The sequence below is a fragment of the Zeugodacus cucurbitae genome, chromosome 2 (genome assembly GCF_028554725.1).
Source record: "Zeugodacus cucurbitae isolate PBARC_wt_2022May chromosome 2, idZeuCucr1.2, whole genome shotgun sequence".
In the NCBI taxonomy this organism is placed as follows: domain Eukaryota; kingdom Metazoa; phylum Arthropoda; class Insecta; order Diptera; family Tephritidae; genus Zeugodacus; species Zeugodacus cucurbitae.
The window spans coordinates 25,953,659-25,978,529 of record NC_071667.1 but is presented as its reverse complement, the minus strand read 5'-3'; the positions used below and the strand labels follow the sequence as shown (position 1 = coordinate 25,978,529).

The 24,871-nt window shown below is 35.5% G+C and overlaps 1 protein-coding gene across 1 annotated transcript in view; it reads right to left on the bottom strand.

The window, feature by feature from the left end:
* LOC105213126 (ras-like protein family member 10B) overlaps positions 1-24,871 on the bottom strand; it is a 124,588-nt gene that overhangs the window by 44,284 nt on the left and 55,433 nt on the right. The window contains 1 exon segment of the mRNA XM_011185695.3: positions 8,328-9,767. Within this exon segment, the coding sequence (XP_011183997.1) occupies positions 8,328-8,819 (492 nt within the window). The 5' untranslated portion in view covers positions 8,820-9,767.

Genomic DNA, 24,871 nt, shown 5'->3' with positions numbered 1-24,871 from the left:
CATAAAAGGTTATGGGTATATCTAGTCTTTCGAAAAATTTTACTTAAAGAATACTTGATTTATATCACTTGTAGGAGATTCCGAATAGCACAAAATATATGGTTTGATAAACACAAAAAATAATGGTTCATATATTCGACTGTGGAGTTTTTTTTAGATCAATATTCTTAAGCATTATATATGTATAAGCATAATAACACCGCGTGCGTTTCTGATTGAAAAAGTTTATAATGAAATGCATCATGCTTCCTAGGCAGTGAAATACACCAAATGTCCGAACACCAAAACAACTGCCCACAAATATAAATATTTTTGAAATGGTCGTTTCAATTGAATTTTCAAAACTTTCGTGCAATTTGAGTGAAGTGAATATTCGGTGCAATCAATTTCATTGCAATTTCAAAGAACTATGTCTGTATGTAGTTATATGAGTATGACAGCAAAGGTAGGACGACAGGAAATTTTCAGACAACAGAAAAAAAAGGTAAAACACAGCAAATGGTCAGATCTAGTTGCTGTTATTGTTGTTGTTGCAAAAGTTTGACACCACACTCCAGTAGGTGTAAAGTAGGCAGCTGATAAGGTGGAGCAGTGAATGGGTATTACCACGCACGTTCTGAATAACACTTCTGCACTAAGTTTATTTGCAAAAGCAGTTAAACAACTTTTTTCAGAAATCATTTTTATTTGCTGTATTATTCAGTTGGACGCTTGAGGATATGCGTGTGCCATAAAACTCCCACGTCTGTCGGACAAACTGCAAAACAGAGAGTAAAACTATTTGATTACTGCATTAAATTGAAACTTTTTTTAGTTGACAAACACTTTTCAGCTATTTCGGGAAAGTTTTTAGATTTTCACAGGCACGAATGAAAGTATTGATTTTTTTTGTTTCAGCAAAAAGTGGAAATTTGTTTAATAACTATGTGCAGTGTTACCTTAAGCAAGTATTATAAATAAATAATATGATAACAACATTCGACATCATTTCAAAAAGATATACAGACGTGTTTACTGTTTTTCCTTTTTGTTGTTTTTATGCAAAAGTCACTTTTTTCTATTCTCTCACTTTTGAAGTATTTCCTGCATACCCATATTCCATTTCTTTTCAATTTCTGTTTTATTTTTACTGTCACAAGCAGCATCCTTTTTTATGCTGGTTAGAAGTTGTTTTCTTGTTTTGTCTTCTACTTTTGATTTTTACTTTATTTGCCAAAACACATTCAATTTATGGTTATTTCTTTGCTTTTGCACTCATAAAATCTTTTTCTATTGTTGTGCCTTTTTCAGCAACAACTCAAGTTCCGTTCGAGTTCTATTTTCTGCAGAAGTTTATGTTTACGTTGCATACTTTCGGGCGTTTAAACGGCTATGCGAGAAGTGTTGTTGTACATGCTGTGCGTGACAATCGCAATCGCTGCTTTCTGATTCAATTCAATAATTCAGAAAGCAAGACAACACTCTTTTATGATTTACGAAAGTTGCTTTTTTGCAGGGTTGCCATTTCTTTGCGAAAACTTTTTTTAAATTATTTTTAAGATAATTTTATTCTTGTTTTCTCATTTAAATTTACCACTGCTTTATACTATTCTTGTAAAATTCACGCTCTGGCACTTGCTTCGCTTATTTGATTTTGAAAAAGTGAAAGTTATACAATTCTAATTATCTTTTACTTTTGTTGTTGTTGTTTGCTTTTGTCTACGTCTCTCTCGCATCCTGTCAGCTTAAATTATTTTAATTATGGCATGTTGTGCCAAGTGTCAAGCTGCAAATCAGCTGAGCGTAAGGCTCGCACTTATTAAAGATGTCCTGCCGTTTTAGCTTGCATGTGAACGTACAGTGCGTATAAGTGATACTAGTGGGCTTTTGGGGAAATAATATAAAATATAATAATAATAAAATAATATTAGTGTCCGACCGATACCAAAATTTTGGCCGATGACGATGCCGATTCTTTCATCAACATCTTTATTTAGTAAATTAGTGTAGTAAAAAAATAAAAACAAAAACAAATAACATCACAAAATAAGTAAATAACTCAATTCATATGTAAATATGAAGTTGTTTATTGATTTAAGTATTATTCAAAACTAAATAAATTATTTTTATAAGATATATGTTGATAGAACAAATAAGTTATTCGCGTTTTCTCAAAGCGAATCAGCAATTAGCAATATAGCTTTTTTCCTTAAAGGGGGTATACAGGTGTGACATTTTCAAAAAATCGATTTTTTATTTTTTGCTATTCGATACGCGCTTCGCGTGGGTGCGGGTGTACTATTTGCTGTGCATTCTTCAATACCATCTGAAGAAGTAGAAGTTCCTCATGCGGACTTTATTGAATTTAAGTGCATACGAATTTGTATTAATAAATGTTCTATTTACCTAACTTTGTCTTATATAACGCCGCAGCATGCAGCATGCTTCTTTAATAAATAATGTTTTTTCAATTGCTAAGGATACTGATTACATAATTGTTCTAGGCGATTTCAATTTGCCGTGTGTATCTTGGAAATCTGTTGACGATTGCATTACCCCTTTTTGCACTCGTTTAAGCTTTAAAGAGTTTTTGGAAGACATGTCTGAGGTGGGTCTTAACCAAATTAACTTAATTCCGAACAAGTTTGCTAAATTCTTAGATTTGGTCTATGTTGATAATACTTCAACAGTTTCTGTGTTCCGATCTGATCCTTTAGTTTTGCCAGAGGACTCTTATCACCCTGCCTTGGAAATTAATATCGAAATTACTTGTATACAACAAACAGGACCTTTGTTCTCGGTTCAACTTTGCGAAAGCTAACTTCAAAAAGATTAATTGTGAACTTTCTAAATTGACTTGGCCTGATTACAGTGATAATATTGAATTGAATGTGTCACATTTAATGAAACAATTTTTAATATTTTTGAAAGATTTGTTCCGAAATGTTTTATTACCAAAAGAAAAAGTTCAAATTTGTAGTATTCGAATGAGCTATGTAAATTAAAAAATAAAAAAGCTCGTGCTTTTAAACTTTATAAAAAAACTGGAGCTCTTGTTGACTATTTAAAATATTCTAAATTGCGTCGACAGTTTGAGCAACTTAACAAAAAATGTTATAAAAACTACATAGTCAAAGTAAAAAATTATATTATTCGTAATCCGAAATTGTTTTATGGTTTCGTTAACTCCAAACGCAGGATTTCCAATTTTCCGTCCGCGATGAAATATAAATCAACAATGTCATGTGATAATTATATTATTTCTAATATGTTTGCAGAATTCTTCAAATCCAATTATTGTTCAAACAACCCTATGAATGTGCCATATCATCAAGTGTTATGTCCGAGTACTGTAATTAATACACCAATTATTTCTGAAACTGATGTCTTAAATTATTTAGTTACGTTAAAAAATTCGTTTAAATATGGCCCTGATATGATTCCCTCAAGCTTTCTTAAAAATTGTGCAAAATATATCTATCTGCCCTTAACTAAGCTTTTTAACCTATCTCTTAAACAAGGTATTTTTCCGTCAATGTGGAAAAAACTCTTTTATATTACCTTTGCATAAAAGTGGAGTTAGATCATCTGTTGAGAACTATAGGGGGATAGCTAAAATGTCAGCTATACCCAAACTTTTTGAAGCTATTGTCACTGACCAAATAACTTTCTTAATCTCTCCTTTAATTTCATTTTCTCAGCATGGATTTTGTAAAGGGAAATCTACAGTAACAAACTTGCTTGAATTTGTAAACCATGTGTCAATGGGTTTTAGGGATAATAAGAATACTGATGTTATATATACAGACTTTAGTAAAGCATTCGATAGAGTGAACCACTCAATTCTTTTGCAAAAACAGGATCTTCTTGGTTTTCAACCAAGACTTCTTGAATGGGTATCCTCATATCTTACTAACAGAAAACAACAAGTTTTATTTAATAATACATTATCCGATTCAATTAGTGTCACTTCAGGGGTTCCACAGGGTAGTCGTCTCGGCCCGATTCTGTTCTTGTTGTTCATCAATGATATACCTTCTGTAATTAAGTTTTCAGAAATTGTATTATATGCGGATGATGTAAAACTTTTTAAATCATATACTTCTCATAACGAAAGGACTGAGTTGCAATCGGATTTAAATAATTTAGTTATTTGGTGTCACAAAAATGATATGCCACTGAATCTTAAAAAATGTAAAACGATGTGCTTTTCGCGTAGAACTGTTGATCTTTCTCCCCATGTAATAAATAACTTCAGTTTAGAGCAAGTTTTTAGCTTTGTTGATTTAGGAGTTACTATGGACCCTAAACTAAATTTTAATTCTCATGTAAATTCAATTGTCTTAAAAGCTAAAGTGCTCTTAGTTTTGTTAAACGTTGGTCTAAAGAATTTAGTGATCCGTATATTACTAAAATTCTTTTTACAACATTGGTAAGGCCTATATTGGAGTATGGCTCTGTGGTATGGAATCCTAGCTATCAATCCCATTCTGATAAGCTTGAGTCCGTTTAAAAACAATTTCTACTTTTTGCTTTAGGCCACTTACATTGGGATTCAAGATTGAATCTTCACCCGTATACTAGTCGTTTAAAACTTATAAATCTTCCCACACTCACTAGTCGCAGAGAAATGCTAGGTATAATATTCCTAGTAAAACTTCTGAATGGTTTAGTTTGTAGTTCATTTATTTTGTCTGATATCAAGTTTAATGTCCCATTGCGTTCATCCAGGCAGTTTAGACCATTATTTCTAAAATCTTCTAGAACAAATTTTGAGTTAAATGAACCGTTCCGCCGAATATGTCATGATTTTAATACACATTCCAGCACATTTGATCCATCTGACTCAATATTTAGCATCAAAAAAACTATTTTGTCTTCTCTTAATAAGTAATATTCAGAAATTTTTAACTTTTTGTTTTTATAAATTTTTAAATCTCAGCTGTTGAAATGTTTCTTTCTGTAGCTAAGCAGTTTGAGAACCGGACGCTTAAAAATCTCTTGCCCTTCTAGACTCGGCAAATTCCGCTCGTATGCGGACTGCGCCCCACGCGTCGGTTGGGCGAGAGGAGGGTAATTGTTTGGGTTAATAATGCAAAATTATTGAATTTCTTTATACTAGACTTAAATTATCACCATGATGTTTATGTTAGTTTAGTCAAATGTGATTCACTGTGTTTATTTGGTAAACAGAAGAATTCAAATTTTATGCTCTAAAGAAATCAAAAAAGTAAAAAAAATGCATTTTAGTATAATCCGAGAGAAGAAGACCGATTAATCGGTCGATCTCTAGAAAATATATTAAAACATTGGTTTTCAAACGTTTTTAACCCGCGACCCGAAAGAGTATTCAAGTAAATCTGTCGACCCACTCAATATTTTCTTTTCCCAAATTTTTCACAGTATTTTTCGCGTATAACGAACCCGCTTAAAACGATCTTTCGCGTAAAACGAACCATTTTCAAAAGTACGCGTGTTATTTCTAATGAATCATGAAATTTTTGTCGCTTATTACGAACCCGTTTAAAGCGAATTTTCAGTTATAACGAACTTTATTTGCATGCAATATTTGTTTATTTTTCGGTTAAAACGAACTCATAAGTGGCGCTATGAATAAAACATGATATTTTTGCGCTGGCAACACTGTATTACGCAGTGTTTTAGTTTTTCTATGTTGTCGAATCAGAGGATTTCACAAAGTTTATTGTTTGTTTGTGTGAAGGCGATTATTTGCAATAAGTTGTCGTGTGTTTAGAGTCAGTTGTGAACAGAGAGCGAGACAAGCCGCATTTAAAATAAAATGGATAATTATCTCAAAAGACCTGCGTAACCGGAAAATACGGTTTCACTGCTTTTGATAACAAACCACAGTGTGTCATTTGTGGCGAAGTATTAGCACGTGAAAGCATGAAACCTTCAAAACTACTACGAAATCTTACAACATAACATGAAACGATTAAGATAATCTACTGGATTATTTTCAAAGAAAACTTTACAGTTTAACTCATTTATGATTAATATTATATTATGAAATTATTTTGTTTTATAACGTACTTTGTTTTCTTTAAAAAAATACAACTAAAATTAATGAACAGTGGCATATCGCGTAGGTATAAATGGAAAACATCACACAATCGTTGAAAATCTAATTTTACCGGCAGCAACAGACATGGTTGATATAATGATAGGCGAAAAAGAGGCCTACAAATTGAAACCCATTCCTCTGTCTGATAACACAAATGAACGTAGATTAAGCGATTTAGCTAATGACATTTGCGATCAAGTAATAGAACAAGTAAAAAACAACTTATCTTTTTCATTACAATTCGATGAATCAACAGATATATCTAGTTGTGCTCAGTTTGTGTGTTTTTTCCGGTTTGAAACCCATGATACTATTTCCGAAGAAATTTTGTTTTGCAAATCTTTACCGAGGAATACAACTGGCGAGTGTTTGTATGAAATGTTTTTGGAAAGCACCAAAGATTTGAACTTTAACTGGGAACTTTGTGTTTTTTTTTGCACTGACGGTGCTAGGACTATGACTGGCAATAAAAGTGGATTCGTCTCTAGACTAAAAACAATGTTGGCTAATGCGAAGTGGACGACGTTTTCTCCAACGTCAAGCCTTGACGGCCAAGTTCTTACCGTCAAATTTAGGCGATGTGATAAATACTGAATTGAAATCGGAACTGAACATGTTTTTTGAAGACGGAAAATATTTAAACCTGTTTAATAATCCAAAGTGGCTTTTGAAATTAGCATTTTTCGCAGACATTTTTCGTCGTTTGAACATATTAAATACGAGTATGCAAGGGAGAGACGAAAACGTTATATCAGTCTAAGATAAAATCAAGGCATTTATTTTAAAAATTGAAATGTGGTCAACATCTTTGCAACAATTACAATTTCATTCATTCGATAGCTTTGAAAGTAGTGCAGCAGAAATTTTAGCGATTTTATATATTGAATGACAAATTATGTGAACTGGCCGCGGGCAGTATGCTCAAAATGGAATAACTACCGGAAAATAGTCCTACATTTTGGATAAGGTGAAAGCTAGAGTACTCTGAGTTAGCAAAAAAGCACTGCGCAACATATCCTACCTATCTGTGTGAAATGACTTGTTCATTCTGTAGGCGTCCTCCGCAGAGTGAAATTGGAAAAAATCGTTTCGCGAAAAAAGTTTACAAAAGTGGTTATACAAAAAGTGTTCAAAAAAATAAAAATAATTGTTTTATTTTAAAACAACGTGAACTATATAAATAGATTAAGAGAAGAGAGTTATTTAAAAAAAAAAAATTCATGAGAAAATTGTTTAGTTTATTTATAATAATTTAATTTGTGACTATAAGCAACATCATGTAACTAATTGACCAGGATACATAGGACTTTGAAATTTTTATCACTTCATATGTGAGTTAAGAATAATATATATCTGTCCTAAAATAATGTTAGCTCCACCCATTTTAATTCGGGCATGAGAGGGTTAAAAAGTAAAAAAAATGTTTTATTCAAATTAACTAGCGACCCACGAGAAAAGCCGCCGCGACCCACCAGGGGGTGGGTACTACCATTGTAGTAATATATATATATACGTTCAGAAAATAATAATTGTATATAATTACAGTAATTTTCCGAAATAACGAACACATTAATTGTCAGGCCTGTTCGTTACATCGAATTTTTCGTTAATTTGAGTACTCACTTAGAGGTATTTTTATCAATAAAAATGAGTTATATATCCGTAAATTGCAGTTTAATAAATTATTTTATTAAATTTATGTTAATTATTTGTTAGAAAATGAAAAGCCATAACTTGTTTTGTTCAAATCCAATAAATTCTTCCAAAAATGGACCAATTCTGACACTTATATTTCTATTTGGTGCTGATCAATAATTTTAAGCTTTTTTTTTATAAAATTCAACATTTTTTCAATTTCCACATTTCTTTTGGAGTTTTTCAAGTTTTATTTTTTATTCTGGTTCGTTGTTATTTGATTTTTTTCTTTTCCTCCATATGTCTTCTTCATTTTGTTCGTTAAACGCAGTACTTACAAATCACCGATGTTCGTTATTTAAGGTACTCAATGTAACAAATTTGCTTGTTCATTATAAGCGGTTTTCGTTAAAACGAATATTCGTTATTTCGGAATACTACTGTATATTAAAATATGAATTGTATTAAAATTAAAGATTAGGGCATTATAAAGCCTTAACAGCGCCGTTGAAAACTGAAAGCTAATCAAAGCAATTTGGGTGTCAAGGCGTATGAGCAACATTTAGTGGAAAGCAATATACCACAATATAAGTTCGTATGCAATAAAGTGCCAGTGTTTCTCACTCACCTGTAATATGCTGGTTTTACCGACGCCAGAGGCCCCCAAAAATGCCGCTTTAAGGGGGCCCTGCAGCCATGGGGGCTCCGCACCACCCTCCAGAGTGATGCGCTATGCTGAGATGCACTTATTTTGTATGTGAATTTCCATTGCGATTGAGATTTTCGTCGATTGCGTTTTATTACTGGCGGTTGTTGGTATTGTTGCTGCTGTGCGATTCGGTGTATTTGCTGCTGTGGTTGTGATTGTGGGCGTTGCTGTTGTTCTACCAATTTGTGTTTCAATTTCAGTGTGATTTGTTGTTGTTGTTTTTGCCTTCGTTCCGTTATGTATTTGCGGTTGTTGCTTTTGCTGCCGATGATATTGCTGATGATGATGTTGCTGTAATTGCTGCTGCTGCTGATTGTTATTGTTTCCGACATAGTCGACGCTTCGGGTGCTGCCAATAAGTAATTTCTTAGAATTTGTCGGCGATATTGTACTCCACATTATACTCGGCATATGTATGGTTGGGCGACGAGCGGCCGAAGCGTCCAAAGCGGCGACTACGAAGTAACGAATTGATGAACGCCTTGTCACAGCGTTGAATGCGTTTTTGTTGTTCCTTGCTTTTGTTTTTGTTTTCGCTTTTGATTTCGACGATTTGACGCATATAAGCAAATAATATTTAATAATAATGGAAATTAAACAACTTGGCAACCGCACCTTTCGCCACTGCCGCGACCAGCGTATTTGTTTGTGTAATCTGCTGCAGTTGAAATGTAAATATGAAATATGATTTGTGAGATTTCTGAGATTTGTGCGATTTGAATGCGAAATCAAAATAATTCCGCAGCGCTTGCACTCAGCATACTTGTGGGTTTTGTGGGCTTTGCTGATTGATTTGCTTACTTCTTGTGGTTATTTTGTTGTATGTGCGTTCTATTTGTTTTTGCTATTGCTGTTGTTGTTGGTGTTGTTCTTTGCTTGTAGTTACCTTAAATATTTATGTTTGTTTATGATTATTATTGCTTCTCTTTTTGATTGTTGCTGTTTATGACATTTCAATTTGCATTTGCTTGCTGTTTGTTGTTGTTCTGGTTGTTTTCCTTCAAACGTTCTTCAGTCAAGTAAAGTTATGCGTTTGTGTTTAAATTTGTCTATATATGAGTGTATGTGTGTGTGTTTGTTAGACGTTGAAAGGATTTAGTTGCGATTTATGCAAAGTTGCTGGCACGTCTTCTGCGCGCTTCGTCTTCTTCGTGCTTCTTACACGTCTTTTCGTTTTGCAAACAATACTTTCTTGAATACTAAAAAGTTTGCTACACAAATTTCACAGGTCGAGCTGTGGCGAAGGTTTTTATGATTTTTCGTGATTTTTTTTTATTTCCCTCACGCAGCTGTTAGTTACTGTTGTTGTTGTTATTTCTGCTTTCTGCGCGTTATTTGCTTACCACGCTTCATTTATTGCTGTAACGAGAATAAAATTGAAGAAAAAGTTATTTGAATGTGATACCTCTTCTTAGTTTAATAAAACATAAGTCTGTTTCTGACATCGCATACGATTGCTGGAAGACTTCCGCTTTAAGTGACACTATGCATACAAGATTTCCACGTACAACTGAAGGCGAAATATTACTATTTTTTAATCTTAAAATTCAGATTTTTCGAATTTTTTTATATTTATTTGTTAATTACCTGATTTAACTCATAAAATCTATTTTCTGGTTATATTATTAAAGGTTACTTATACGCAGTGACAAATATTTTCTTCATGTAGCCAGTTGTCAAAAACCACAATCAACTAGTAAGGTGGGTGTAAGTTTGTAGTTCTGCTATGAGAACACACAATTCGACCTGTATATATGGTATATAGAAGTTGGGATAATTCCTGGATCGATTTCAACTTTTTTGGCACTTTATTTTGCTAAGATATCTCACATATTAACAATGTAAAGTCCACCAAAAAAAAATTTGATAATCAGTATATGAGGTATATGGAGGCTAGAGGAAATGTTGACCTGATTTTGCCCATGTGACACAGAGGCACACTATTATCAGAAACGCATCTGCTTTGAATTTCTTTAGAACATCTGAGAAATTTACCGATATTTTCGACAAAAAATTAGTCACAAGCACTGAGATCTTTATGTTCGCTATCTGGAGCATTGAAATGTTATAGTCCGATTTCGGAAATTTATAGACGAGCGATGTCACATTAGAAACACAGTATTTGTGAAAGGTTCTGTTGCGATATATTCATTGGTGATTAACTTATTCATTATAAAGTGAACCAATCAGAGGGACTCCAAAATTATAATATATAAGAAGTAGGCGTGGCTGTTAACCGATTTCGCCCATTTTCAAACTATACCATTGGGATGTCAAGAAAATAGCATTCGTTGAAATCGGTAAAGTAGTTCCTGAGATATGGTTTCAGACCCTTAAGTAGGCGACGCCACGTCCATTTCAAATTTTGTATAGAAATTGAAGTGCAGCCCTTCGGCACCATCTTTGTTATGAAATTTTAGATTTAGGGTGTTTTTCCTTAGTGAATTAAAGCCTTTTTAGTAGTTTTCAACAGAACCTTTGTATGGAAGGTAGGCGTGATTATTATCCGGTTTTATCAATTTTTAGACTGAATAATGAAGTACCTAAAGTAAATGCCTCCAGGAAGTTTGTTTGATGTATCTCTAGTAGTTTATGAGCTATATACAAAAAAAATATTAGGAGGCGGTGCCACTTTCCCAAAACTTGTATCGAAATATTTCCAGGACATTTATTTGTGTGTAATTTTCGTTAAAAAAAAAAAAGTTGGAAATAGTCAGCTGTTTTAGCGGGTCTTTACAAATCTCGCAACTTTGGGCTTGCTTGAAAATGTTTCATTTTTTCAATTGTTTTGGTACTCAAATTAAGCTTCTTACTATCGAATGATTATAGAGAAAAAATCCTTTTCTGTTCATTTTATTAGTCCCACTATTGCATTTCGTGTCCGTTTCTCTAAACTAATATGGTCTTAATTTCGAGATTTGTATACTACAACATAGAAAGCGGAGTTGATGTACTCCTGTTAACGACATCTCAGCAGTACTTTTTGATGAAAAACTCTGCTCTTCAAATAAGAAATAGATTATTAAATTGCCATTAGATCATTAATCGCCTTGACACAAATAATTTTAATTGAATAACCGTTATGCCATAGCTCATTCCTCTCTTCCTTTTGAGGGTAAATTAATTTGTTTACATTATACAGTTCCTAATGAGTTTATTTTGCCCTCAAATATGTTACACTCTTCGCATATTACCATTTAGATTAGCTGTCCGATAGCCCCACAACTACATACTCACGAGTCGACCGCATGCTCACGAACGGGATACGGTGTGTTGCCTGTCTCACTGACTTTTAATTTGTCTGCAGTTGATCATTAATTTTACGAGTGCTGCGGCATACTTAAGTGCCGCACCGACGCCCCGCACATCATCTCTAGAAACAGACTAACGGAAGCTTTGCTGGCCTCCAGAGAGACAGAGAGAGGGGGAGATGTGTGAGACCAAGCTGCTGCAAAGACAAACCCATGGGACTACTGTGCGGTATGGCTGTGCGGCGCTGTCCGGAGCTTAGGTAGTCATGTTGACTGACAAGCCTCTGTGGGCTGTGACGACTGCTTGTGACTTTGAATGTAAGTCCTTTGCGCCTGTGTGTGCGCATAAGACTTGTCATGACTTAAAGTTGTCATGTCAATTAAAAAACCACAACGGATGAGAATTTTATTTCACAATAAAGAGAAATGAAAAAAGCTGTGAAAGACAGCGACATAACCGCACAAAGTGTACAGTTTTAAATGAGTGGTGAGTGAGGGTGAGAGAGAGAGAAGGGGAGGAGGTTGAAAGTGAGTTATGTTGTGGTTAAGGTGAAAGCAAAGCAGGCAAGACATTACATTGTGAGACGAAGTTAGGTGAAAAATGACTTTAGATGTAGAGAACGAGGGTTGCCAGACATTACTGATGAGTGCAGTAAATATAAGTAAATTGAATGTGGCTTCTATAGCGAATGTTTTACTCTCTTAATGTTGAAGAGACGTTGCGTAGACTAGTGCTATAAATAATAAAAATGAAATGTGTTGCACAACAACAATAGTTTACAACTACTCGAGGTAAGTTAAGTAACAACCATACCGTGCTGAACTCTCCTCATCATTCCTCCGGCATTTGTAGACTGTGAATTCGCAAAATGAATTCAAATGCGGCAAACATCTTTGCAGGAAGATAGAAATAAAAGGAAAAATTTGGGAAAGCCCTAGACAGAAGCACAATTGTGTCAAGCGTACAATTGAAAATGCCTCCTCGTATACAAATACACACAGCGGCTTGACAGCATTTGGGGAAAAGTAGGCGTTTACAAATCGATTGTGCCTGCGGAGCTTTAGCATAGACAGTTAGCTGACGACTGCAGTTGCGGCAATTCGCACAAAATTTATTCTCAAGGCAGGACCGTCAATGTTTTATACTCGTATGCGTGCTTGTGCGATTTTTATGTCGTGTAGAAACTTTGTGTTGAGTGCTATAATTCATCAAAATCAGTACAAGTGGGGCATTTTAAGTAGAAGTGGTGGCAATATCTGTGAGTTTCCTCGTGCATTTGTGGAGTACAAGGAAGCATGATATAATGTACTTGCTAAATTTAGGAAGTTTTAGAAAGTATGTCATATAGGCTGTTGTAATTGAAACGGTCGTTATTGTTAGTCGTATAATTCCTGAAATGGAACGGAAAAACAAGTAGCATGCGCTTCAACAAAATTTAGTTTAATTGAATTCTTAAAAGACTTCAAGTAAGAGGGTTTTGTCCGGCGTGTGTGCTAGAGCCGTACAACTCTTAAGAAAGGCACTGAACTTTGTTGTTCCATTTTCTTACTCGATGCAAATTTAGACTTCACGGTGTCTGTGTCTTATAATTAATAAGATTATAGACAGGGTAATTCCCTCTCGTACGTATTCTTCAATATAATAGTGGAACTGCAGTGGCACTATATATTCTAAAAGGCCAATTCTACTGGAATATGCAGGTAACATTGACATCATAGCTCTTACCAGAACCGTCAGCGCAGCTTTATCCAGCCTAGAAAAATAAAAGAGGTTGGTCTTGTGAACGAGGGCAAGGCAAAGGCAAGAGGTCACACACAAAGATTCCCATCGTCGAACTGCGTCACTGTTGGCAGCTAAATTTGAAAAAGTGGTGGGGTTTGTCTATCTCGGAACCAGCATAAATACTACCAACAATCTCAGCCTGGAGATCAAGTGCAGATTAACACTTGTCAATAGGTGCTGCTTTGGGATCGGTAGCAAATTGAGAAGCAGATCCCTCTTTGAACGAACAAAAATTACACTCTTTAGGTCTCTCATCCTTCACGTTCTATTATACGGCACAGAAACATGGACGATGACAAAACTTGATGAGAAGGTACTTAGAACATTACAGAGAACTATTCTCCCCAAGATCTTTGGAACTCCGGAATTGGATGAGTTCGACGACGACATGGATGTAGTTAAGCGCATAAAAATCCAACGAATGCGCCGGTTGGATCATGTCGTACGTAAAAAAGACTGAAGTATGATACTGCAGTGAAAAGCTCATTAGATTCGAGACCCATGAGTGGACAGCAGAAGCAAGGGCGCCAACGCATCCCATGGAAGGACCAATAGGGATCTGTCTGCACTTAAGATGTAAAACTGGTATGACTTCACAAAGGATACAGGCAATTAACGAAGTTCTCGCACCAGACCTATCCACGGTTGTAGTGATAAAGAAGAAGAAGACAATTAATAATTGAGAGCACTTCACATTTATCAATAAGATCAATCTTCTACATAAGCACATTTCGTGCAATCATACAATTGCTGTTTTCTTTAAAATTAAATTTTAATTGTTGAAGTAGATTTTCAATTTCTTTTCATCCCTTACTTCCAATTTGTTATGGCTCATGCATGTTTTTTTAAATTTCGCTCACACACCTTTAAAGCTTATGTTTTCACTCGGCTACAATTTTCTAGGCACTTCACTTTTCTCCAACTTACGCCTATTTACTTGCTTAAGCACTTTAATACCAATACTTTCTTTGCGTGTTAAGCCGCCGAAAGGCTCAAGGTAGACTAACGAAGAGTTGTCTGCAGCCAATAGATTACCAGCAGCCATGGCATGAACTCGAAATTGGCGCGTCCGTCGAACGTGACTTGATTGCCGAATTTAGTTTGCAACAGCTTGCATTAGATGAAGCACGAAATAGCAGGCAAATAACAGTACGAGTATAATGGCATGAGTGGAAATTCGCTTATCGTGCGGTGGGGTTGAAGAAAGAAAAACCATGCAAAGACCTGGGATTCAGTGTGATGCTTTAGTTCATCCACTCAACGGCGTATATTCGTTGAGCTTAGTTGAGAATTTATTTCGTTTATTTAAGCAAAATTTTCATTTCACTTACTTCATAATTTATTATTTTAGTGATGGATTAAGTGCATTTATTGAATATTAGAAATTCCAAAAATATAAACAACAAAAAATTCAAATTTATGCAACAATTTTACGCATGAATTCCGCAGTTTAATGATTGAAGAGATTTTCTATTAAAATATGAAATTATTTAACGGGGGAAGTTTGTACTGATGTAGAATTTCATTTTAAACAGTTAGGGTGGTTCTATTTAAAACGGTTAGGTCAAACATATTTGATCTCCAACAACTATTTTATCGGACAAAAAGAAAGTGATATGACCTCCTGACCTTAAAGTGTTTAAATACTCAGATTGGATATGCAAATGTTTCACCCAGAAAACATTTTTTTCTGTTGAATTGGATAGAATCCAAATAATTACCAAACAATTCTTTATTTCTCGTATTAAACGCTACAACTCAATGTTATATTGCCAATTAAATTGGATATATCTTGCAATAAAATTAAATTGTATAAATGTTTATGCATAAGAAATAGAACATCAAGGCAGATAGTAAGCAATGACAACGAAACGTCTTCCGCCAATTTCTTTATACTCTTATACTCCAGCTCCCCTTCATCCGCTTGGAACACTTAGCTAAGATTTATCTACTAAAATGCTTTTAGATTCCGCCGTAATGCCTGCAATTCTATACGCACATTAACTGCCAGACAGACAGTCAGACAAGTCGGAGGTCAAGCAACATGAATAGACGTGCCTACGGGTAACTATTTCCGGTTGTGGGTGGGGTATACACACGTATATATAGTAACTATATAGATACATATGTGTATTTCCTTGCAGCAATTTATCCTGTTCTAAATCTTAGATTTATGTATTTGCAAGTCATGTGAAGGTTAGGTACAGCCATATGTAGGGCATATTGAGGGTGATGTGTTAGAGGTATAGAATTTTTAAAAATGAAAAATTGTTTTTTCGCTATAACTGTCCAATTTTGCACCATCTTCCTGCTCCATAAACAGTCTGATTTCTGGCATAAAGTTTTGTTGCCCCGTACTTCGGAGAACTCTAGAACTCATCTCATCTTGAGTTTTATAGAAAAAAGTCTCACTAAAGTTGTGGTTGCACCAAACTGTAATACTTTCTGAATACAAGAAAGATTGAGTAGCGGTTAATAACATCCCCAAAAAAGATTTGGCCTTAGATTAGCATACCCCTAAATCAGAAAAGTATCTTATTACCTAAGAACATGTAATGGAAGAATAAATTTGAATCTCAAAATTCGAGTTTGGGAAATAAATTCCAATGATATAATAATGTTCATTTCCATGTAATTCTAAATCTCCAAAAGTACACCCTTTATGTACCGGTATGTCGCAAATTCAATCGTTTCTCATTTTCTTCAGTTACATCGCCGTTATGCAACACATATTCCGCACACATCTGCCGATATGTTAGTGTGTCAGTCAGTCAGTCAGTGTCTTGGTCATTCATTCCTTCAGTACAGATGCTGCTGACTACATATCTATAGACAGCGCGCTTGAATACCTTCCAAAAGTGAGCAGCTCCTTTGACACGCAGACGACTATGTGCGCTTGTGGAGTGCAAGTGGAGGCGTGTTATCTGTCAATGGTTGAATGACTAAATGACTGAAGCGATTTGAAGTGAATGAAACTGAGTGAATCGAAGTTGAGGCATCAGGCATGTGTGGGTGTTGGCGGGCGCTATTATCAAGGACTCTATTGAATTTTTGTACGTGTTTCTGGTATATGGAACATTTAATAAGCATCCTTTGGCCGGACAAGAAATAGATCTGCGGAGCTGTTGAATTTCTTCTGCATGCAATGAATAAGTACTTTGATTTAATATGTGTGAGCGTACAAATCCTGTAGACTAAAGACAATGAAAATGTAGAAGCGAAATTATGTTTTGTTGCAAAGAGGTTCAAATAAACGTTAGCATAGTGGATCTGTAGTTTGGTTTAAGGATACTTTTGAATCGAAAAATTTTATTGCCTTTTAGATTATACAAAAAGAATTTCTCGGAAATAATTCTGCATTAGCATCTACTGAATTCTATGTCATTCTCATCCGCTCTAGATTTACTCACATCTCAGAAATCATCGATAAAAAATTGTCTAATACTCGAGGTTATTCTAATCCATCATCAGTTACAAAAGTACTGTATATGACAATATCAAAATGAAAATGTGCGAACCCCATCTACCTGAGACTTATTTCATTTCGTAGACTCTACCAAAAGTAAACGAGAAAACTATCTTGGACTAAAATTATTTGCATTACAACTCGATTATTAGGATGTGAAGTTCAATCCAACTGCGAAGACAGTAGCGATAATCAATACTGACTGAAATGATGATACGATTTAGTAGTAAAATGTAACGAGTTCATTGGATGAAATGAAGCAATGTTTACTCTGGATTTTATAGGAGGGTATTTTAAATCTGCCTGAGTGAGCTTCTTAATAATAAAGTACTCGAATCAATACTAAATCCCAACAACGTGACGAGTTCAAAAAGTTTCAGGTTAGCCGCAATCCAATCCAGATCCATTCGAGTTGAGCTTCTTCTTCTTGACTGGCGTAGACACCGCTTACGCGGTTATAGCCGAGTCCAAAACAGCGCGCCACGTATCCCTCCTTCTGGCAGTTTGGCGCCAATTGGTTATACCAAGCGAAGCCAGGTCCCTCTCCACCTGGTCCTTCCATCGGAGTGGAGGTCTCCCTGTTCCTCAGCTTCCACCAGCGGGTACTGCATCGAATACTTTCAGAGCTGGAGCACTTTCATCCATTCGAACAACATGACCTAGCCAGCGTAGCCGCTGTAGCCGCTGTGCATAGATATGTGAAGTAAAGCGAAGCGGAAAAAATAAAATAAAATAATAAAATAAAATAAAATAAAATAAATAAATAAAATAAAAAAAAAAATAAAATAAAATAAATAAATTAAATTAAATAAAAATAAAAATAAAATAAATAAATAAAATAAAATAAAATAAAAAATAAATAAAATAAAATAATAAAATAAAATAAAATAAAATAAAATAAAATAAAATAAAATAAAGTAAAATCAAATATAATAAAATAAACTAAATAATATAAAATAATACAAAAATCGAGAATTTTTTTTTCATAAGAATTGTAGCACATGCCAATAATAGATCATCATCATCCGACGATGACATGATGACCGTTCGTTACGAGCTCCAAACTAAACTGATGTTTGACGTGTTAATTTGAACGTTTGCGGGCAACACATGATTGAACATCACTAACACATATGTGTTGTTTGACGCAATTATTTGATCGTCTCCAAGGCACTTATGTCGTCGAATAACACAAACAGCTCATCGTTCCATCGTCTGCGGTATTCGCCGTTGCCAATTCTTAAGGGACCATAAATCTTCCGCAAAACCTTTCTCTCGAAAACTCCCAGTGCCGTCTCATCGGATGTTGACATCGTCCACGCTTCTGCACCGTAAAGTAGGACGGGAATGATGAGAGACTTGTAGAGTTTGGTTTTTGTTCGTCGAGAGAGGACTTTACTTTTCAATTGCCTACTTAGTCCATAGTAGCACCTGTTGGCAAGAGTGATTCTGCGTTGGATTTCCAGGCTGACATTGTTATTGGTGTTAATGCTGGTTCCCAGGTAGACGAAATTATCTACAACTTCAAAGTTATGACTGTCAACAGTGACTTGGGAGCCAAGACGCGAATGCCCTGACTGTTTGTTTGATGACAGGAGATATTTCGTCTTGTCCTCGTTCACCACCAGACCCATACGCTTCGCTTCCTTATCCAGTCTGGAAAAAGCAGAACTAACGGCGCGGGTGTTGTTTCCAATGATATCGATATCATCGGCGTACGCCAGTAGCTGTACACTCTTGTAGAAGATTGTACCTTCTCGGTTTAGCTCTGTAGCTCTTATAATTTTTTCCAGCATCAAGTTAAAGAAGTCGCACGATAGTGAGTCACCTTGTCTGAAACCTCGTCTGGTATCGAACGGCTCGGAGAGGTCCTTCCCGATCCTGACGGAGCTTTTGGTGTTGCTCAACGTCAGCTTACACAGCCGTATTAGTTTTGCGGGGATACCAAATTCAGACATCGCGGCATAAAGGCAACTCCTTTTCGTGCTGTCGAAAGCAGCTTTAAAGTCGACAAAGAGATGGTGTGTGTCGATCCTATTTTCACGGGTCTTCTCCAAAATTTGGCGCATGGTGAATATCTGGTCCGTTGTTGATTTTCCAGGTCTAAAGCCACACTGATAAGGTCCAATCAGTTTGCTGACGGTGGGCTTTAGTCTTTCACACAATACGCTCGACAGAACCTTATACGCGATGTTGAGGAGGCTTATCCCACGGTAATTGGCGCAAATTGTGGGGTCTCCCTTTTTGTGTATTGGGCAGAGCACACTGAGATTCCAATCGTCAGGCATGCTTTCTTCCGACCATATTCTGCAAAGAAGCTGATGCATGCACCTTATCAGTTCTTCGCCGCCGTATTTGAATAGCTCGGCCGGTAATCCATCGGCACCCGCCGCCTTATTGTTCTTCAAGCGGGTAATTGCTATTCGAATTTCTTCACGGTCGGGCAATGGAACATCTGCTCCATCGTCGTCGATTGGGGAATTGGGTTTGCCATCTCCTGGTGTTGTACTTTCACTGCCATTCAGCAGGCTGGAGAAGTGTTCCCTCCACAAACTCAGTATACTCTGGTCATCAATAACTAGATCACCTCTGGGGGTCCTACAGGAGTGTGCTCCGGTCTTGAAACCTTCAGTTAGTCGCCGGATCTTTTCGTAAAATTTTCGAGCATTACCCCTGTCGGCCAGCTTGTCAAGCTCTTCATACTCACGCATTTCGGCCTCTTTCTTTTTTTGTCTGCAAATGCGTCTCGCTTCCCTCTTGAGCTTGCTCATAGGAAATAATCATAGAAGTGTATCTGCATATCTGCGAATACAATAACCTTGAGTTCCAAAATCCCAAAGAAAGAAATGTACTAATTTTCATACCCTATTTTGGTATTCTCAAAGTATTTCGAAAAAATAAAACATCTGGAGCCGTTTTTAGTAACAATGAATGTTCTTCTGATTTTAACTGTTCTACTCATTATCACAATTTGGTCTCCAGCGAAATGGATCTAGACGTCTCTGCTCACACCAGGGGCGAACGCAGGGGGGGTTTGGGGTGTTAAAACCCCCCCCCCCCAAAGTAATTGAATTTTTAAATAATAGAATTTAATTCTACATAGTCATTTGAAAAATTGTAATTTGTTATTTTCAAAGCAATCTTTCTGCCGACGATATATGAATATGTAAAATAAATGAATACATTAGTCACTAACAGCGTTTTGATACAATTGTATATTTTTTGATACTTTTTTCTAAATTTTGTGATTTGATACTTTTTTGTTCACAAACGGCCTATTTCGATACTTTTCTGCTGATAGAATTTAATTTTTTGAAACTATGAAAATGTTAAACTAGGCCAATTAAAAAACCCAGAAAAATATAAACTGGACATAGACATTTTTTTAATTTGCTTCAAAGTAATGAGTTTGCCTTATAACTCTGTGGCTGCTGAACTGGATTTTTTTAGATTTAAGAGGAATTGTGAGTCGAAAATGGACTTCTTTTGAAAATTAGTTCTGAACTGAAAAGTCACCAATAAGGTTTCTATTATTTTTTTAAGAGTTTATTGTTAATCATAATACAGGAAAAATAAAAACTCATTTATTATGACTTTCAGTTTTCGTTCCATGAGTAAACTGACAAAACAAATAAATTTAAATTAAAAAAAATTATGCTGTTTGCAAAAAAATACTTTAGTGTTTTAACTAAAATGTCTATATTTTTAATAAAAACAACCAGAAAAAACTGGTCTGAATTAGATACACAACTTTACTTATTATTTGTTTTTCAAATTAAAATTTTTAAAACAACGGTTGTGCTTTTGATACTTTTTGTGCTTGGCAACATATACTTAATTTTTTTAGCTCGAGGCAACACTTTTCACTAATGATTAGAGCGTGAATGAGAATAGAACAAATGAATTATGTGCGTACGAAAGAATGATAGAAGACAAGATTACGACAGGCGTTTACAGTTAGCTTTTTTGGGTTTTAAGTTCCTGTTGAGTGACAACTTTCACGACCCCGAACACGCGAGCAAAACAAAATTGTACGGTGGTACAAAACAATAAAACCAAAACAAAGAGCTGAAGTCAAGGCTAGTGCATAATTATTATTTAAAATTCTATTTGAAAAATGTATTAACTTGAAAAAGAAGTCCGCAATGGCGGAATTAAACAACAATAGTACAAACAAGTCGTCTATAAAGAATTTTTCTCACTTTTCCAACCAACAAAAAAGTTGGCAAAATGGAGAACTTTTTGTAACAAAACATATAATTTTAATTATAAATATGCATGATTATATTGGATCATTTTATAAATGAAGATTTTAAGAATTACGTTCATTGTGATATTTTATCTGCACATTATTCAATTTGGTTCACTATGTTTCACATTTCCGTTTTCCATTTGACAATTCTTCTGTTGCCTATTCCCATTCGTGGGTCGTGAACGCTTCAGCCTGTCGTAATCTTGTCTTCTATCATTCTTGGTGCGTACGTGTGTTTTGTTCTTGTCTCGTATTAATCATTGTAACTCTTTATGTGCACTGTGCTAATCACAGCTTAAATTTAGCCATCGCAACGACTTGCAAAATACCTGCTATAAGATATTGTATTGGTTCCATGAAAGAGACCGTAAATCTTTTTCGGATGTCAACTAAAGACAGGCACACTACTCAAAAATCTTATTCTTGAATGCTTTCCAAACTCAAAGCAAGTGAGGTTACTTAAATTCTGCGAAACACGTTGGGTGGAGCATTTAGAATCTCTTTCTTTATTTAACGATTTATTCCCATTGATCTGTACAGCGTTGGAAGAGCTTGATACTGAAAATTTAAGAAGTGATTTATCAAAGCCACATGCTTTGTTGACTGCAATCCAATCACCTCAATTTGTGATTGCTATGGCGATACTAAAGCCAATTTTTGCATTATCAAAACACATAAGCCTATGTTTGCAGCAAATAGACTGTGATTTGAGCAGCTGCGTTGCTTATGCAAATAATTTGTATGCTGAAATTAGTGAAATGTGTAAGGATTCTGAACAATCGTTTAAACTAATTTTTGAATCAGTTATAACAATAGCCGCAGAATTAGATTTAGAAATCGGCAAACTAATCGCGACAATTATGAAGGCGAACCGGAAGAATATTACCGCAGATCAATTTATATACCGTTTTTAGATCATTTTTTGGACCAAATCAATGAACGATTTTTAAAACATCGAGAGCTGCTTTCCAAAATTGAAAACATTTTGCCAAATAAATGCATAAATCTTGACGTTATTGAGATGCCGTAGATTGTTCGTGTTTTAGAAAAGCAATGGTCCGCTGATGTAGAAGATCCGGATGATTTCGTTGCTGTATTTAGAATGTGGAAAAGGTTAAAAATCTTTTCTTCAGATTATATTTTCTAACTAAAATTTTGAATATATTTTCAGGAACTGGTTAAATCAAACAAAGAGATCCAAAACTTTTTTAGACGCGTTGAATTGTTGCAAAAATTTTCAAAACAGTGCATCGTTTTTTAATTACTGGAGCAACAATCCCTATATCTGTCGCTTCAAGTGAACGCTCGTTTTCCTCACTGCGCAGGCTTAAAACATATTTAAGAAATAAAACTGGAGAAGCACGCCTGAACGGAATGGCTCTCTTGAATATCCATAGAGATATAGACGTGACGGAGGAAGAGATTTTAAATATTATGGCCCAAAATAAAAGAAGATTAGACTTCAATTTGTGAATAAAATAATGAAACATTGTTTTTTTACCTAAACCCCCCCCCCCCCCCCCCAAAATTTTTTTCCTGTGTGCGCCACTGGCTCACACCTATCGTAACTTCTAATTACTAACACCTGGAACATCTGTTCCATCGTCGTCGATTGGGGAATGAGGTTCGCCATATCTTGGTGTTCACTACCATTCAGCAGACTGAAGAAGTGTTCCCTCCACAAACTCAGTATACTCTGGGCATCAATCACTATATCAGCTCTGGGGGTCCTTCAGTAGTGTGCTCCGGTCTTGAAACCTTCTGTTAGTCGCCGGATCTTTTCGTATAATTTTCGAGCATTACCCTTGTCGGCAAGCTTGTCAAGCTTTTTATACTCTCGCAACAAATGTTGCTAAAGAGAGTATTATAGTTTTGTTCACATAACGGTTGTTTGTAACACCCAAAACAAAACGAGTTAGAGTTAGGGTTATATATACCAAAGTGATAAGGGTGAAGAGTGGAGTTCAAATCCGAATGTCTGTCTGTCCGTCCGTCCGTCCGTCTGTGCAAGCTGTAAATTGAGCAAAAATTAAGATATCTTGATGAAACTTGGCACACTTATTTCTTGGCACCATAGGAAGGTTGCTTTCGAAAATGAGCAAAATCGGACCACTGCCACGCCCACAAAATGGCGAAAACTCAGCTTCAGCTCTTCGATCACAACAGTCCGAGGTATGTAGTCTGTTTTTTCTCCACTGCGAGACGACATTCCTCATCATACCAGCCATAAAAATAAGTGAACTCGGTATCTCGTCCACCTTCCATACAAAGGTTATGTTGAAAATTACTAAATGTGCGTTAAATCACTAACGGAAAACATCGGCGTCGCCGACTTATGGGTCAAAAACCATATCTCAGAAATTATTTGACCGATTTGAATGAAATTTGTTATATAATACGTATGGAATATAGCCGAAATCGGCTCACAACTACGGTTACTTCTCTGACTATGTTTTGATTTCTATCTGATTCTTCTTCACTTTATAATATATACATTAGGAACCAATGAATATAGGGGAATAAAACTTTACACAAATACTGTGTTTGAGCTGTGACGTCACTTGTGGAAAAACTGTCAAAATCGGACTATAACTTTTGAAGATCCCGTATATCGAACAATATGAACTCAGTGCCTAAGGCTGCGTGCATGTCGGAGCTGCGATAAGCGATAAGAGCAGCGACAAGAGCATAGCGTCGAGTTATAGTTTTGTGTGGGGTGCATAACACAGCTGCGATAAGAGCGTAAATTGCATTTGCAAATTAAGTTTTGTATAGTGAACAGCTAAAAAAATGAGTGATTCTGAAGAAGAAAATATTTCTTCATTTTTATTGTAGCTTGAGACAGGATCCAAAAAAGTTTTTCGAATACATGAGAATGACAAGCGATACATTCGATTACATTCTGTCTCAAATTTCGGATCGACTGCAGCAAGGCTGGCGAAATCAATTGGCATCTGGCATCAACAAATTACTATTGAAAAGACAACACAAATGCACTTTAAGCTCAAATTCATATTAAAGTAACAATTTTACAATAAAACTCATGAAAACATATTAATATTGTATAAAATTGTGTGGATATTTCTAACCACAATTTATCCAAAACGAACCTGTTGTGGTGGTTTGGATCTTTTTGATCCCAGATTGCTGGTTTCAAAAATACTGCACTTATTAAGTTTTCCGTGTCCATCATCTATAAGAGCGAAGAATTTACTGACCTACAATTTCTACGCTCTTATCGATGATAGCCAGCAAAGAGTGAGTTCGCGCGCTGCTCCGACATGCACACTTGTATTAAATTACATGTATCAATTTTCTACGCTTCGCTCTTATCGCATATCGCAGCTGCGACGTGCACGCCGCCTGAGGGTAATTTTTCGCCGAAAATATCGGTAAATCTTTCTGATATTTTGATCTAATCTAAATATATTTCAAATAGTGTGTCTCTGTACCAAAAATGGTTAAAATGGGGTCATAACTTCCCCTAGCTCCCATATATCTAATTATAAATTTTTCAAAAAATACTTTATTCCGCATATATCGGAAGTGAGCGTATAGTCTTGGGTAGAGTGTATCTTGATGGTGAAAATGAGTGAAATCGGTTCAGGAATTAGCTCAGCCCTCATATACTATGGGTCAAATTGTGTGATCTATTAATAAAATTACATCAATAAATTGCGAGAGTACAAAATGTTCGAATTTAGCCCTTCC